The 16,012-nt window shown below is 38.5% G+C and overlaps 4 protein-coding genes across 4 annotated transcripts; 2 read left to right on the top strand and 2 right to left on the bottom strand.

The window, feature by feature from the left end:
• The first annotated feature begins 165 nt into the window (after window positions 1-165).
• Window positions 166-1,959, top strand: LOC108088255 (carboxypeptidase B-like). Its single transcript, XM_017185972.2, has 3 exons — window positions 166-490; window positions 550-1,446; window positions 1,506-1,959. The coding sequence occupies exons 1-3, from the start codon at window positions 411-413 to the stop codon at window positions 1,843-1,845; spliced, it is 1,317 nt and encodes a 438-aa protein (XP_017041461.1). The 5' UTR covers window positions 166-410; the 3' UTR covers window positions 1,846-1,959.
• Window positions 1,960-4,747: 2,788 nt separating this feature from the next.
• Window positions 4,748-7,133, bottom strand: LOC108088256 (carboxypeptidase B). The gene is made up of 3 exons (XM_017185974.2): window positions 6,874-7,133; window positions 5,454-6,344; window positions 4,748-5,087 (listed from the first exon to the last, which is right to left on the bottom strand). Exons 1-3 carry the CDS (start codon window positions 6,939-6,941, stop codon window positions 4,790-4,792), a joined length of 1,257 nt encoding a protein of 418 aa, XP_017041463.1. The 5' UTR covers window positions 6,942-7,133; the 3' UTR covers window positions 4,748-4,789.
• A 2,636-nt stretch (window positions 7,134-9,769) lies between these two features.
• On the top strand, window positions 9,770-10,065 carry LOC122320660. The gene has a single exon (XM_043208812.1). The coding sequence runs from the start codon at window positions 9,770-9,772 to the stop codon at window positions 9,941-9,943; it is 174 nt and encodes a 57-aa protein (XP_043064747.1). The 3' UTR covers window positions 9,944-10,065.
• A 4,109-nt stretch (window positions 10,066-14,174) lies between these two features.
• Window positions 14,175-15,670, bottom strand: LOC108100301. The gene is made up of 2 exons (XM_017204103.2): window positions 14,412-15,670; window positions 14,175-14,356 (listed from the first exon to the last, which is right to left on the bottom strand). The coding sequence occupies exons 1-2, from the start codon at window positions 15,330-15,332 to the stop codon at window positions 14,255-14,257; spliced, it is 1,023 nt and encodes a 340-aa protein (XP_017059592.2). The 5' UTR covers window positions 15,333-15,670; the 3' UTR covers window positions 14,175-14,254.
• Between the last annotated feature and the right edge of the window lie 342 nt (window positions 15,671-16,012).

The following is a 16,012-nucleotide window of genomic DNA, read 5'->3' as shown; positions in this document are numbered from 1 at the left end:
AATAAACAGTATAAATAATAGACCATTCACTTCAGATTAATAATTTTAAAGATTTCACGGTATAAAGATAATCCGCTGGGCTTAACAAAGAACACTTCCGATTTTTAATATATGCTATCAAATTTTAACAATTAAATTCTCATTTTTAAAAATGAAAACACAAAATAAGTAAGCACTGAATGGTTATAAAAAAGTCATACAATGAAAATCATTTTAAATTCACTTAAGTTTTTAGAATTTTTGAGAAAACGTAATTGGGAACGAAGCTGATAGAAGCTCGTTATTTTTATTGCCGGCAATCATATTCTCCGATCGATTTCTCTTGATTTTACCACCATCTATGGGTTGATAACATACCGAGAATGTAGATAGAGGGAAGTTTCCTCGTATTACTCAGATTGCTTGCAAAGATGATAGTTTCGTGGCTTTTGCTGGCTCTCAGCTTCTTGAGCTTCAGTAATGGATCACACAAAACCAACAAATACGAAGGGTACGATAAAAAGTGAAGTGAATTATTTTAAACCATTTTGAAAAATTGAATTTTTGTAGCTACAAAATATATTCGGTGACAAGTAGACTTCGTTCAGTAGGTTTGGCAAAAACGCTTTCCGAATTGGGCAAGAATGTGCCGTACTATGAGGTCTTTTCCGGATTCAAAGGTGGCAATTCCGCCAAGGTGATGGTGCATCCCGAGGAGCAGGTGAACTTCGAAAAGCTGATGGAGGAGAACAATGCGGATTATGATATTATAAGTCGGGATGTAGCCCTCACTTTGAGCAGCGAATACGAAGCGAATCGCATGTTGCGTGAGCGGATTCCCTACAACGGAAGATTGGGAACCGAAAGGTATTACACCCACGATGAAATTAACCAGTTTATCGCGGACTTGGCCAAGGAATACCCAAGTCGGGTCTTCCTAAAGACCGTGGGCAAAAGCTATGAAGGTCGGTCGCTAAAAACCATCACAATAACCAATGGAGATGCCCGGCGAAATAAGAATGTTTTCCTCGTTGATGGCGGCTTTCATGCTCGCGAGTGGATTTCCCCGGCAGCTGCTGTTTACCTGATCAGCGAGCTGGTGGAGAATCTGGAGGAAAATGCCGATCTCCTGCAGGACTTCGATTGGGTGATCCTGCCGGTGGTCAATCCCGATGGCTACGAGTTCACCCAGACTTCGGCGGACAATCGCCTGTGGCGCAAGACCCGGAAACCCAGCAGCGCCAATTGCATCGGCACCGATCCCAATCGAAACTTTGACTTCCACTGGAACGAGGAGGGCGCTTCGCAGGATCCTTGTGCTCAAATCTACGCCGGACCGAAGCCCTTCTCGGAACCGGAAGCAGTGGTGGTGGGGAATCTCATACATACCTACGCTGATCGGGGAAAAATGTACCTCACTCTCCATTCTTATGGATCGCTTATCTTGTACCCTTGGGGCTGGACTACGTGAGTATCTGGAGGAATATCGGAATAAGTGAATACATAGTGTTAACTATCTCTTTCAGAGAAGTTCCTGAGACTGTTGACGATTTGCAAGAGGTGGCGGAGGCAGGCCAACAAGCTATTATAGGGGACACGGGCACTGTGTACTTAGTAGGATCCTGTACGGAAACCATTGGATATGCGGCTTCTGGGGCTAGTGATGATTATGCCTACAACGCTGGCTTCCCCATTTCCTTCACCATGGAACTGCCCTTCGGCGGCAGCGGATTCGATCCCCCAGCCTCGGATATCGATCATTTGGTCAAGGAAGCTTGGGTTGGCATTGCGGCCATGGCCCGAAAAGTAATTGAAAAGTATCCTCTTGTAAATATACCATCTGGGGCCCGTGGCATATTCTTTTGATGGAATATCAGTAAAAATTGTCAGTTTAGTCTAATTTTAATAAACCGTAAATGTATACTGTGTCGAATAACTATATCCGGATATCCGATACTGTATACATTTACACAGGGCCGGAGAAACAGTTTTGAGTGGGGTGATGACCTCACAAATTTTCAATATCCCCCCCCGCCCCTTTTGTTTCAAAATCATTCCAAATCATGATGAGGGAAACACTGTTGACATAATATAGGTAAGTATAAATTTTAATAAAACAACAACACCAATCAATCAAAATGCAACAGGTAAAAAAAACTATTTTAAATGTAAAATGTTAATTAAAATCCATTTAATATTAATGTAATGTTAATTTAATGTTAAAATAATGTTAATTTAATATAATGTAAATGTAATGTTAACTAAATGTTAATTAAATTAATATGGCCACGTCAGCGACAATGATAATTAATTATTTTTTTCGTTTTCTCGCACCTATAATTCCCAAGTGGTTCTGGCTGATTCGTAGTGGGATACCCCTTGATTTTGGCCAATTTCTCAGTTCTCCGGGATGACCGGCAGTTTCTCTAAGAAACTTTTTCCGGTCTCTGGAAGTGTGTGTGTGTGCGTGTGTGTTAGTGACGTGGTTCCAGAGTGGGAGAGAGTATCTGGCCAACTCCTCCTACTGGAGTCCACTCCCGGATGCAGTGCATCATGGGTCGATTCCTCCTACTGGAGTCCACTCCCGGATGCAGTGCACCATGGGTCGACTCCTCCTACTGGAATCCACTCCCGGATGCAGTGCATCTTGGGTCGACTCCACTTACTGGTGTCCACTCCCGGATGCAGTGCACCATGGGTTGACTCCTCCTAGGATGCACTGCATCATGACCTGACTTGGCATGAACTTAAAGGTGCCCGATCCCTTCCTGCATGTAGTGGACTCCAGGATGCAGGGCATCCAAACCTGAAAAGGTGAGTTGCAGTTTTTTTTAATTATGTGATGACGTGGCTTTTGTAAAAAAAATGCAGTTAATTAATTCAATTTTTTTATATTTTTTTTCAGGTTTTTGGTTGTGTATTTGGCTGATTGCAGAAAATAATTGGTGACACCATCCAACTTGTAACTTGAAGTTCGACATCAGGATGCACTGCACCAAAGTTATTACGCAGTGAGTACATCCTTTAGACAATAAATAATTAAGTTATATATTTTAAGAAATCATAAATATTTTGACAAAGAAACTAAATGAAACAGATAAAGATCTGAAAGTTTTCAAGAACATGAAAGAAATTTGAAAGGTAAATTTTATCAAATATTGAACTTGAAGTACATGAAAATCAAACACAATTAATAATTGTAAACAAGTAGCGACATATAATATAAATATATGTAGTATATATATAGTAATAGTTGTAAGAATGCGGTTACCGGAAATATATAGTATGCTGACACCACATAAATGGACTGGACAACAGGCAGGATCAATTATGAATGGCGTGATCTTCTATTGAACTCCACTCCAGGATGCAGTGCATCACCTCATTGGGGTATGTATTTTTTAAACAACCGATTTGTATAAAATAATTTAACTAATATTTTGGAATGCTTCTTTTCATTACAGTGATGACTATTCCGTTCTGTAAACTTCAAGATGCAGTGAATAAAAAACCCAAAGAGGTAAATATCTTTTTTACTAACAAAATAATTCTAACTATTATTATTTGTAACAAATTATTTATTATTTTTTTTTCTTATTTAATTTCAGGGTAAAGTGTTAAGTGTTAATGTTGCAAATAAAGTGGTTGCGGTGATTATCTTACTTCAAGAAGACGAAAGATTGCAGTGCAGATCAAGGAGCTAACTGAGTAAGTACCAATCTGAAAAGATTTATTTATGATAATCTCATAATTATTTAAGTAGTTTTTACATTAAGTTGGAAAATGCTTAACTTGGGAAGTATTTGGGAGAGTTACTATCTATCTATTTAAATAGAAACTGATTTAATTGGGCCGTGGTAAAGGCGGGATTTCTCTTCGTTTTTCTTCGATATACTCTATATGCAGGGCCGGAGAAACAGTTTTGAATCATACATTCAACTGATAATAATGGATGTAAATAAATTTTTTTCTACAAGTCAAGCATTTTGGGGTGTTGAATTCCACACCCGCTAAGATTTGGCGTGTGGAGTGCTCAACACCCGGTATACACCTTCCGCCGGCCCTGCATTTACATAGATTTACATTCACCAGTCTATATATTATATGTACCAATGCTGGGACAGCAAACAGAATAGCCAAGTTCCTTAATCTTTCTTGTCCAATAGAGTTTCTTAAACACGTTTTTATCAATTTACTTCAGGAAAGCTGCAGGCATAAAATGATTCTTTATAATTTATAAATCAGCAAGGTCTCTAATACACGAAGATTTTACTTTTTCGTCTCTGAAAGTGAACCGAAAGTTAAGAATTTCTCTAGCAAATGATTCAGATATGTCTTCTTAGCGATTTCGAGTTTGTAGAATTTTGCAAAGGAAAACTAATAATATGATAAAGTTATAGAGGCTCTTGTCTAGTTGTGACGAATTCAATTTGGTTTTATGATTTATGTTTTACTATTTCTTCAGTAATATTGCTGAATACATAGCTCTCAATTTAAATATAAAAGTGTCTAAGAGTGATTGTCTATTTCTAAGTAACCGTGATAATCTAGACCGCCACTTGAAATCCTCGGCACTCGATGAACTTAATTAGCAGACCGCGATAATAAATCCCGAGTCGAGTCGAGTGGCCCGCCCAATTAGCCCAGTGTGTCAATGCCACTGCTCGAGTGATGATATGGAAACCCGATGGGACACCCGCCTATCTGGCGAAGCGTGAAAGTTCCCGCAACGGGAGTGGAATTCCAAATTAGTAAGAAGACAGCGAGATTGGTAAATATCATCGTTGGCTTTTATTGCACTCGCACTCATTTAGAACTTCTCCGCCACCTTCTTGGCCATGGCTTGGATGCCCAGCCAGGTCTCGGCCACGAAGGACTGGATCTGGGAGGTGCTCGGGTTGAAGCCAGTGCCGCCGGCGGGCAGCTCCATGGTGATCGACACCGGGAAGTTGGCCACTCCGAAGGCGTAGTCATCGCTGCCACCTGCCGCCGCGTACAGAACGTTGGTGGAGCTGCCCACGGTGTACTTGGTTCCAGTGGCACTCCTGATGGCTTCCGCTCCAGCCTGGGCCACCTCGTCGTTGTCGCGCCAGTTGCTGGGAAGAGCCCTGCGGAAATATTAAATTGGATAAGTAAAGCAATCATTGTATACAAGACAGGGGATCACTTTAGTATTCACAATAAATGAGGTGTCTTTAAAAAGTCGTTAGAAATTATTAAAAAAAAAAAAAATAATAAAAAATGTAAAATGAATAAATAAGAGTAAAATATAAATTTGGAATGTAGAAAGGCTTGAGTGCGATATTAATAAATTGTTAAGCCAGAAAATATTTCGTTTTCTGTTGGTTAGAATTTAGAAAGCATTAAATCAAGTAGATCACAAGATCCTGCACATCCAGTTGATTCATTGACTTAAGAATTTATTAATATAGGAACTTAATGTGCCTTTTCAATCGTAAAACGGGAGTACTCACGAGGTCCATCCCCAAGGATAGAGCAGGTAGTTGCCGTAGGAGTGGAGGGTCAGGTAGAACTTGCCGCGGCCGCTCAGGCCGAGCAGGAGGTCGCGGAGGATCTGGGTCTCCGGCTCGGAGAAGGCGGTCTCGCCCTTGAAGGTGTCGGAGCAGGAGTAGCTGGAGGCGCCCACCTCGCCCCAGTGGAAGTCGAAGTTGCGGTTGGCATCGGTTCCATAGCAGGCGCTGCTGATGGGCTTCCTCGTCTTGCGCCACATGCGGGTGGAGGTGTGGGTGTACTCGTAGCCGTCGGGATTCACCACCGGCAGGATGATCCAGTCGAAGTTCTTCAGCAGATCGGAGTTGGCGGCGAAGTTCTCCACCAGCTGGTGGATCACGTACAGGGCTCCAGCGTGGGCGATCCACTCGCGGGCGTGGATTCCGGCGTCCAGGAAGATCACGTTCTTGCCGGTCTTGCCATCGCCATTGGTGATCGTGATGGTCTTGATGTCCCGGTTCTCGTACGACTTGCCGGCCACCTCGACGGTCACCCGGCTGGGATAAGCGGCAGCCAGTTCATCCAAGTAGGCATTGATCTCCGCGTGGCGATGGAAGGCGGTGAAGCTGATGCTCCGTCCGGCGGATCGCAGGTTCATCAGCCGCTGGTTCTGGTTCTCCTCGCGCTCCTGACGCAGCGACACTCCCAAGTCCTCGCTGACCACCGAGAAGTCCAGGCTGTACTTCTCCAGCAGGTGCTCGAATCCCTCCTGGTCCGCGGGCTTCACCATCACGCGACTCGGCGCCTCCAGGGAGCGCGGCAGGTCGAAGAAGTCGTAGTCCTCGTTGGCCGACAGGCGCAGCAGGATCTGCTTCTCGAAGGCATTGCTCGCCTTAACGTCGTAGATCTTGTAGCTAAATATATTTAAATACAAATTATAAAAAATTAATATTAGTTTGTGTATACAACTGATTCACTAAGCTGATTATTAATTTGAACTTAGTTTCAAAATTTATAATGCAGATACATATTACTTTTTTCAATAAAATGTCGATCTTTTGATCATCTTTTATTTATTTCTTTTGATCTTTCATTATCTTTTGAAATTGAATGGTTCACTTTTTCAGTTAATTGCTTTCTTTTTTTTTAGTTATTTTTAGGCGAACAGCTTAAATTTTTTTTTAACAAACTTCAATATTTGATAGAAATTTTGTGGTACATATTTTGATAATATATGGATTATACCATTTACTAACTGAGTCAATGAAATGCTTCCAGATAATTATAAAAAACTTTTAGCTTCTTAGCTCCCTAAATAGAAGTCGATAACGTATTTTCTTAAACTATTTGATTCACCGGAAAATAGCGGGGGTGTGCAAACTACCCAAAGCACTGCTAATTGGGCGTGGCAAACCCAACCTCCTCCGGGCTGCGATCACTCACCCGTCGTAGTTGTCGGTAGCCAAGGCCACGCCGCTGAGCAGCAGCACCACAGCGAATAGTTTCAGCATTTTTACACTCAGCTCCGTTCCGTTTGGGCCCAAAGCGTCTAATGAGGCCCAAACCGTTGGGTTCTGGCTTATATACCACAGCCGTCTACTCACCGATCGCTCACCTCGTCCTCTTATCGGAGGAGAACTCGATCGGAACGGAGTAGCTATCGCCACTATCAGTGGACAGATGAGGGGCGATGTTTGGTTTGATTTGATTTGATTTGTTTTTGTTGTTGTGTCTCCGCCAGGCGATGCGGCAATTATAGAGAAAATCTCTTCAAATTTACAGCCTTTGACAAGAGGGTGACAGGCAGGTTCGTAGTAAAAGTTTTTTTTACTCGGCCAAGTTAGGAACTTGCTTTTTTTCCATTGTCTTGTGACGTTAATGGTTTGCAAGCCCTATGAATGAGTGGAAAATATGCATTTGTTTTGTAGTGAACAGTAGTTAAAATTTTATTAGAAACTAAATTACTTAGAAATAAAACGAAGCAAAGAACTCAAAAAAAGTTAAAGTCTTATGACTGTTCATTCATTCATTTAATTTAAACTTTATTCCTCTCAATTAAACGATTTTTAAGTATAAGATATCGAGTATAAGATTTCAAAAAAGTATTAATAGATTTTAGGTAAGTCGAAGCTTTAAGAATTTTTCGGTAATTTTTATCGTATCTTTTTATGTTTTTTAATTATTTTTGTTAAGTGGGTTTTTCCAGTTTTACGGAAATAGTAGTTGCTAAAATTGGAATATGTTTACTTAAAAAGTTATCATTAAAGGAGCAACTTAGCTAATTGCAGCCAGTCTTAAATCAAATTCATATTTGTCATCGTCCCCGCATGTCTGTTATTTTTGGCTTTGGAGCAACTCGTAAATTTGGTCTTCTGACTTTACGCAATCAACATTTGATTTATATGGTTCTTTTGGCCTTAGACTCCGTCAATTCTTGGAGTGCGCCAGTCACGGGCTCTATCTCTATATTTTTTTGGTATTTGAATTTGTTTGCAAAACGTGGCTTTATCAGTTTGTTCTGTGCACTGCGCCAAGAAAAAAGTTTTCAGCTTAAAACAATGAAAATCTATATACAGTCTGCAAAAAAAAAATAGAGAAACTAGCAAACAACCTGCACGCAAAAATAGAGAAAAAATCAAAAACAGACGAACTAAAACTCGGCTGCCGCGCACACAAAATATATTTGAAAATTTATTGCATTTCATGAGTTTTTCCATATTTGTCTGCATTTGTAGGCAGAGTTTTGGTCACAAAACTTTCGGCGGCTGCAAAAACAAAAAACAAGGAAGTTGCTTACTTAAAACTGACAATGAGCGCATGGAAATGACAAAAAACACTGCGGAAACTGTTGGCTCGTAATTTTGAATGGCCCATTGGAAGCGACAGGACCTCGCCATCCTTACGCGGCCAAAACCTCCGCCTCTTTAGCCACGATTTGGAAAAGTTGGCATATTCCCTCGGGATGGTAAGGTATCTGTGACTAATACTATTTGAGTGTAGTTTAAAAATGAATTAGTTGCAATTAGAATCTAAGAGAAAGTGTTTTAAAAGTTACTCAACGCTCAATTAATTGGTTGTGAGCAAGCAAATAAATTAAACTTGGTTTAAACTCATTGTAATCTTAGTCTTTGGGAGAAAAAATTCATTTGATGTTCAATAGTTGACTTAAAAATTCTTTTAAAATAAATAGTTAACTTACGTGTAAAACATTGGTAGTTTAAAAATATATTAACTATTAACTCATCATTATCTGATGAAGTGCATTAAGTACTCGGCCTGTTGGTGCCCGTATTGTATTTTTTGTGGACTGAATGTGACTGCCCGTAAAAATTCTTTGTGCGAGTGAGTGTGTGATTGCCGGGCTGTATTTGTTTTCCTTTATGTTTACTTTTTTGGGTTTTGAAAAAACTTTAGCTGAAGTCTTCCAGCTGGCTTTATTTTCCTGGACAAAGCAGCATTGTGTGTAACGCAGCCCATTTAAAGGGAAATTATCCCAAATTATTTGCTATATTCTACAGGGATTGATGACAATCCCATGCTTAAAGCGCATTAATTGAAATTGATGGTTGAGTTTGGTAGAATTTCGAGTAGATTGCTTGTAAGTAGTTTTGGGAATTCATTAGTCTGTCATTTGCATTAAAAAGTTTTACGCAGCGGATCTTTAATTTTCATTTTGCATAAATTACGATGACTAAGTCTGGCATGAACTTGCGGCTTTTATTGCTCTATCGGGAAGGGGCGACTTTCGTGGGGTGTTGAACAGCGTTGAGTGTCAAAAACTTGGCCACAAAGGGTGAATGGAGAAAGTGTGAATGGGGAAAGGGTGAAAGAGTATGGGCCGGAGGTGGATTTTAATTAAAATTCATCTTCACATTTAATCAAATCATGGCAACCCCTTTGGCTGGCTGCCTCCGTCTGCCACTGACATCGACACTGGCTTCTAATTAAGTGCGAAAAATCGTTAAATGTAAAATCAAATCGTGCAAAAAGTAATTGGTAGAAGAACTTCCACTTGGAGGGTGGAAGATTAAGCGGAGTAAATTGTTGGCATTGTTTTGCGTTTGGATTAAGGCCACATCCAGGGGTTGGGGTTAATTGGGTGGCAGGTGTCAAATATTTACAGTCCATTATGTACTCGTTGCCAGCCGGCGTTGTGTTGGCCAATTTTCTTAATTGCCAGCCGGAAATCCACGTTGAATACAATTTCCACTTAAATTTAGAACTCGAACTGGCCCCGCAGCTTCGCTTTGTTCGAGTGTATTTGCGGGCTTAATCACTCGTATAAAAGACCGATTCGACTTTCGATTGTCAGTTACTTGTCTTTCTGATCTGCCTCAAGATGAAACGACTTTTGGTTGTGCTCTGCCTGATCTTTTTGCTGCCGTTTTTGCTGGCCGAAAATCCACCAGTCAATTTTCCGGCTGTGAATCGAGGAAAAGCGCCTAGAACGGTGCCACAAAATCCTGCAAGAGTGGGTTCACGCACCCTGGATAGTCTTAACGGTCTGGGATAAGTTAAGGAACTTACAGATTTACATTAAAAGTATTATGCAAACTGCTTAACTAAACTAAACTCCCGAATTATTGTAATTAAGTAAACAACATGGTTTTATTTTAATTGATTTCATAAAATGGATTTTTAAATAAACAAGACAATATTTACTTAAAAAGATTTTGCGTAAAATGTTCTACTGAGACCTCAACTGAATCCCACTTCGAGGACTTTGTTTTGCATATGACATAGATTGCAGCTCCTGTCACTTCACACACTTCTATGAATATTTCAAGGGGCTACGGAACTCATGCATATTTATAATGTCAGCTGCAACCTGTCCTACGACAACAGGAAAGAAGGTGGGGTATAAATAACTCCCTTCAAACTGAACAAATCGGACCGGATCGAACTGCATCGTTCATTGACAGTTGCGGCCATAATAAATGCCTCGTGTTTTGTTTCTGCCTTTTCTTAGCCGGTTTACCGCAAATTGACTTTATCAACTTCCCGGAGAGCCAGATTCTCCGGCTCGTTGGCAGAACTCAATTAGCTCTCTTGAGCTCATTTGAAGGGGCCAATTTTATTTGCCAAATGTTGCTTTAATTAAGCTAAAGCATTCAGGTAAACCGAATAAAAGCAGAATCCGTAAAATCATTACAAAACTGGTAAGAATGTTTAAAGGTCTCGCGACTAAAAGATACCCACTTTAAAATTTGTTAAAATATTTTCTATTTTAAGTTATTAGATTTCCTTTTGTAGAAACCAGGAATAAGCGGAAATAAATATATTGATTTGTAGTAGTCTTTATTTTAATTCTGTAGTATTCTTTATTTTAATTCTTTACTTTTTAGCTTTTACACATGTGTTCTCTTCTTCGTCAATCTCAAAAATAGTTATACCAAGGATGGTATCTTATCGATAACTTATTCCATCACAATCATATGGTAACTCTTAATAAGTACTACCCACCCGTTACATCTGGTAACTCTTAATACTACCAGCCTGCTACAACTCGGCCATCCTGATTTTGAGATAGCCCTCTATCTCCTGTTAACATTATCTCGTACATCAATAGATGAATTTGTTTTTCTTAACCAATGTCTAATATTTTGCGCACTCCACACGCCTTGGTAAGGATTTCGAGCTAACTGAAAGCCATCAATGTCTTTGATCAAATACCTATCGTTTTTTAATATCTTATCAATAACATAAGGACCTTTACTTTTTGGTAACAGTTTTCTTGCTACTCCTACCGAGCTATCAAAATTTTTTACCATAATATAGTCTCCTGTTTTGAATTTATTCGGATCTTTTCTTTTGCTATTATAATATTCCTCATTTTTTGACTGTGCTAATACCTGATTTTGTTCTGCTTCCTTTCTAATCTTTTCCAAATCTCTTTCACAATTTACATCTACACAATTTTCCTCTTCTAGCTTTTGTTTTAGGTCATCACTTATTTCCCCTTTTTGTTGTAACCCAAACAACATTGTACTTGGATATTGTTTTGTACTTCGGTTTATTGTATTATTCAATGTGTATTCAATTTGTTCGATAACCTTATCCCAATGCTGCCCCTCTTTCGCCTCAGTAAGTTTGCTTAACATAGGACCTAAGCTTCTGTTAACCCGCTCCACCTGTCCATTAGCTTAAGGCGATCCCGTGGCCACTTTAATGTGCTTTATATTTGCGTCACTTAAAAACTTTTCAAATTCCCCTGAAGTAAAACCACTACCTCTATCTGACACTATGCAACTCGGTTTGCTATATGATCGAAAATAGTCTTTTAATGCACTAACAACTTCTTTACTATTTGTTGTTTTTGTCGCATATAATCGTAAAAATTTCGTACACCCATCTACCACAGCTAATATGTATTTCTTTGATCTACTCTTATCCACTGGTCCATAATGGTCAATATGAATAATATCAAATGGTTTATTACCTTTGGGTATGCTATGTAATACCCCACAGTCCTTGCCTGCATTGGATGAAAACGCAATACACTTTAAACAATTTTCTATATGTCCTAATGATTTGACTTTCATGTTCGGAAACCAATATGTCTTCATCATTGCACTAATCATTTTATCCCTACCAATATGTCCTAATTCATCATGATACTTATACATAACATGATCCTCCATAGCTGCTGGTACATAAAATAATATCCTGCCATCATTCGTTTTCCTATATACTACCCCATTTCTCATTTCAAACAATTTCAGCTCACCTTTTTCTAACAATTTTCTAATATTTTGTATTTTCATATCCTTCGTCTGACAAATTACTAAATTTGTTTCTAAACTATTTGCTTCTGTTATCATAATTGTATTATAACATCTCGACAAAGCATCGACGTGCTGCATCCTGCTTCCAACTCTATGAACTATTTCATAATCAAATTCTTGTAACTCTAACGCCCACCTTGCTATCCTTGGATTTAAATCAATTTTATTTAAAGTCAAAGCTAATGAGTTACAATCAGTAATAATTTTAAAACGCTTTCCCTGTAAATATATTCTGAATCTTCTTAAAGCATAGATTATCGCTAAAGTTTCTAACTCAAAGCTATGGTACTTTGCTTCTGTTTCTGATGTGCGCTTCGAAAAATAAAAAATAGGATGAAATTTTTCATCTGCCTTTTTCTGAAAAAGTACCGCTCCAAACCCCAAGGCACTGGCATCACAATGCAATTCAATGTCATCTCTATGATCATAAATTGACAAAACTGGCGCTTGTAACAATTTTTCTTTTAAACATAAAAAACAATTAAGCTCCTTTTCACCAAAATTAAATTTTCTATCCTTTCTAAGTAAATCATACAGAGGTTTTGCAATAATAGAAAAATCTTTAATAAACCTTCTAAAATAAGAACATAATCCTAGAAAACTCTGCACTGATTGAACTTTATCAGGCATAGGAAAATTCTTAATAGCTTCTAAACCCTTATCATCAGCTCGAATACAACCTTTAGATATATGAAACCCCAAATATTTAACACAATCCTGCATAAACTCACATTTATCTAACCTTAATTCTAGTTTATTTTCTGCCAATCGAATCAAAACTTTCTCTAAAATTGCAAAATGTTCATCTATATCTTTGCTTGCGACCATTATATCATCCATATAAACTATAACCTCATTCTCTCTAATCATGTCCGCAAATACAGTATTAACAAATCTTTGAAATACTTGAGGGGCAGTTTTAAGCCCCATCGGCATTTTTAGAAATTCGTATTGACCCAATGGCGTCACAAACGAAGTGTATTTAACCGAGTCCTTATCCACAAATACGTGAAAGTACCCATTTTTTAAATCAAGTTTCGTAAATATATTTTTTCCTACAAGTTTATCTAACAAATCGTCTATTAAAGGCAACGGATAATTATCTCTAACCATAATTTTATTAAGCCGTCTAAAATCGACACACATTCTAAGATCCCCCGTTTTTTTCTTTACTAAAACAATTGCTGAGGCATATTCTGAACTACTGGGTTGTATAATACCCTCTTTTAGGTATTCATCTAACATAAGTTGTAGTTTTTCTTTTTCCGCATATGATAGTCTTCTAGGTGAACAACTAAATGGTTTTTCTTTTTCTAAAATAATTTTCATCTCGCCCCTAATGTTGGGATTTGCTTGCTTCTTTGCATTTATATAAGTGCTTTCTAACATTTTTATAAATTTTGCTCTTAATGCATAATCCACTTGTGTCCCAATCTTATATTCTCTTTCAGAATCCACTACATTAATTTGCATCATGCTACTTTGAAAATTTTCTTCTAACACTCCTCTTACTAATTCTTTTGACTTCTCATCTAACAATTTACTAGCTAACAATCTATTATCTAACAATTTACTGTCTAACAATTTATTATCTAACAATCTATCATCTAACAATCTATTATCTAACAATTTACTGTCTAACAATTTATTATCTAACAATTTCCTGTCTAACAAACAATTTTCTGCTAACGATTTATCAACCAATTTGTTTTCTACATTTTCACAATCCATATTCATTTCACTATTTTCTAACAATTGATCTGCTGCTTCCACTAACTCCACTTCATTTATTCCTTCCTGCTCCAAGTTTGGCCTTATGTTGTCTTTACCATCTAATAGACTTTCAGTACACTCATTACCATTCACATCAAGTTCACTTAAAGATAATTTTATACCATAAAGTTCCATAAAATCTCTACCTAAAACAATATTCCATCTCATAGACTCGTTAGGCACCACTTTTAAATCAAAATTAATTTTATTACTGTTCTTGAAAATGTGACAAAATATTTTTCCGAATACATTTAATTGGCTTTCATTTAATCCAAAATATAACACTTCATGTGTGTGTAATTTAATATTTGTTGGAATACATTTTTGTTTAATAAACGAAACAGGGCTGCCCGAGTCCATGAGGCATTCTGAAATTATAGATTCGTTATTACTATTACTAAAATAAATTACTAATGACCTTACAAAATTGTTTACGCCGCTGTCCTCCGTCTTCACCTTCCTCTTCGGGCACTGCGCCATTAAATGCCCTTCGTCACCACATCCGTAGCAAGATCCCGGCTTCCTCTTTGGCTTACTGCAATCTCGTGCCCAATGTCCCTTGGAGTTGCAATTGAAGCAACGAGAATTTTCTTTTATATCTCTGCCCTTCGCTGCTTCCGACTTCATCAGCAAACCACTCTGCCTAGGTAAGGCAACATCTGCAAATGCTCGCCGCATCTTCGCCGGATTATCAAAGCACTGTAATTTTGCCTGGATGCGTAGATTTTCATGTGGTATTCCCTCGATAATGCCATCTAATAACTCATCGTCGTCCATATCCAAATCTCGAGCCAACATGCACTTGTCCTCAAAGTAGACGCTGAAATTTTCGTCCGATATCCACATTCGTCCAGCAAATTTCCGACGTAGCTCAATTTTCGGAAGTTTTCCACCAAACGCCTCCTTCAGTTGATCCAAAACTTGGTTTATAGGCTTCACCACACGTACCGGATCTGCATGCAGCCACTGCATCGCTTTTCCTTTTAGCTTTGCAATACATAATAATTGTCGCTGCATGTCGTTCAACTTGTGCAATTGTGTAATATTGTCAAACTGAGCAATCCAATTTCGCACTGGTGTATTTCCATCGTACTCCATTAAAATCTCTTTGGCCAATGAAAACGCCATGGATGCCCAGTCACCGAAATTTTTTTCAGCTGCCACATTTTGCTGAATTTCACAATTTGCATTTCCTTGAGCATCATCTTCTACGTCTTGGCATGATGTATCGTCGTCTCCCTCTAACTCTTGGTTTCGTCCATGCATGCGTAATTGTTCCAGAACATTCTTAGCGGCCTCGATTTCTTTGTACAAATTTGCCAACGCTTCTGTTCCTTTAAACATTTCAGCTTGTTGCGATTGAATTACGCGTCTTGTCTCCGCCACCAGATGATCATCCTCCAAATTGTCCACTCTTGGTGCATTTCCACGTTCTGCTGCTGGTACAGCATTAAGACGCACCAGCAACTCAGCTTTTGTGCCTTTTGTGGACAAACCCAATTCGCCAAGCCATTTTTTTTAATACCGCCATTGCATAATTATCACCAACTATATCCATTTTTTCTGTTCTTGATCCCACTTCTGAATTTGTAGTAGTCTTTATTTTAATTCTGTAGTATTCTTTATTTTAATTCTTTACTTTTTAGCTTTTACACATGTGTTCTCTTCTTCGTCAATCTCAAAAATAGTTATACCAAGGATGGTATCTTATCGATAACTTATTCCATCACAATCATATGGTAACTCTTAATAAGTACTACCCACCCGTTACATCTGGTAACTCTTAATACTACCAGCCTGCTACAGATTAAAATCAATAAAAATGACAAGCTGAAGGTCAAACGTGTATAGTTCAGTTAAGCCCTTAAACCAGATAATATGTCTGTGTGTGGACAATACACTTCACAAACACCAGGCAAAAACTGTGAAAAACGAATAAAAAAAAACAGAAAGGAGGCTAAAATGAAAACAACCTGCGAATGAAAAAGCGACAGGAAAAACCAGAACGAGAGCAACCAAATGCC

Source organism: Drosophila ficusphila, unplaced genomic scaffold (assembly GCF_018152265.1).
Source record: "Drosophila ficusphila isolate 14025-0441.05 unplaced genomic scaffold, ASM1815226v1 contig_106, whole genome shotgun sequence".
In the NCBI taxonomy this organism is placed as follows: Eukaryota; Metazoa; Arthropoda; class Insecta; order Diptera; family Drosophilidae; genus Drosophila; species Drosophila ficusphila.
The sequence above is the reverse complement of the archived record's forward strand: the minus strand, read 5'-3'. Positions and strand labels throughout refer to the sequence as shown.

What these genes read in the sequence shown, in the direction of transcription:
- LOC122320660 (XM_043208812.1), top strand. Translation starts at nt 9,770, where the DNA reads ATGAAACGACTTTTGGTTGTGCTCTGCCTGATCTTTTTGCTGCCGTTT.
- LOC108088255 (XM_017185972.2), top strand. Translation starts at nt 411, where the DNA reads ATGATAGTTTCGTGGCTTTTGCTGGCTCTCAGCTTCTTGAGCTTCAGT. An exon ending in AAAACCAACAAATACGAAGG is followed by an intron (nt 491 to 549) that starts GTACGATAAAAA and finishes GAATTTTTGTAG; the next exon opens with CTACAAAATATATTCGGTGA. An exon ending in TACCCTTGGGGCTGGACTAC is followed by an intron (nt 1,447 to 1,505) that starts GTGAGTATCTGG and finishes TATCTCTTTCAG; the next exon opens with AGAAGTTCCTGAGACTGTTG.
- LOC108100301 (XM_017204103.2), bottom strand. Translation starts at nt 15,332, where the DNA reads ATGTTTAAAGGAACAGAAGCGTTGGCAAATTTGTACAAAGAAATCGAG. An exon ending in ACAGCGGCGTAAACAATTTT is followed by an intron (nt 14,357 to 14,411) that starts GTAAGGTCATTA and finishes CTATAATTTCAG; the next exon opens with AATGCCTCATGGACTCGGGC.
- LOC108088256 (XM_017185974.2), bottom strand. Translation starts at nt 6,941, where the DNA reads ATGCTGAAACTATTCGCTGTGGTGCTGCTGCTCAGCGGCGTGGCCTTG. An exon ending in GCTACCGACAACTACGACGG is followed by an intron (nt 6,345 to 6,873) that starts GTGAGTGATCGC and finishes AAATATATTTAG; the next exon opens with CTACAAGATCTACGACGTTA. An exon ending in TATCCTTGGGGATGGACCTC is followed by an intron (nt 5,088 to 5,453) that starts GTGAGTACTCCC and finishes ATATTTCCGCAG; the next exon opens with GGCTCTTCCCAGCAACTGGC.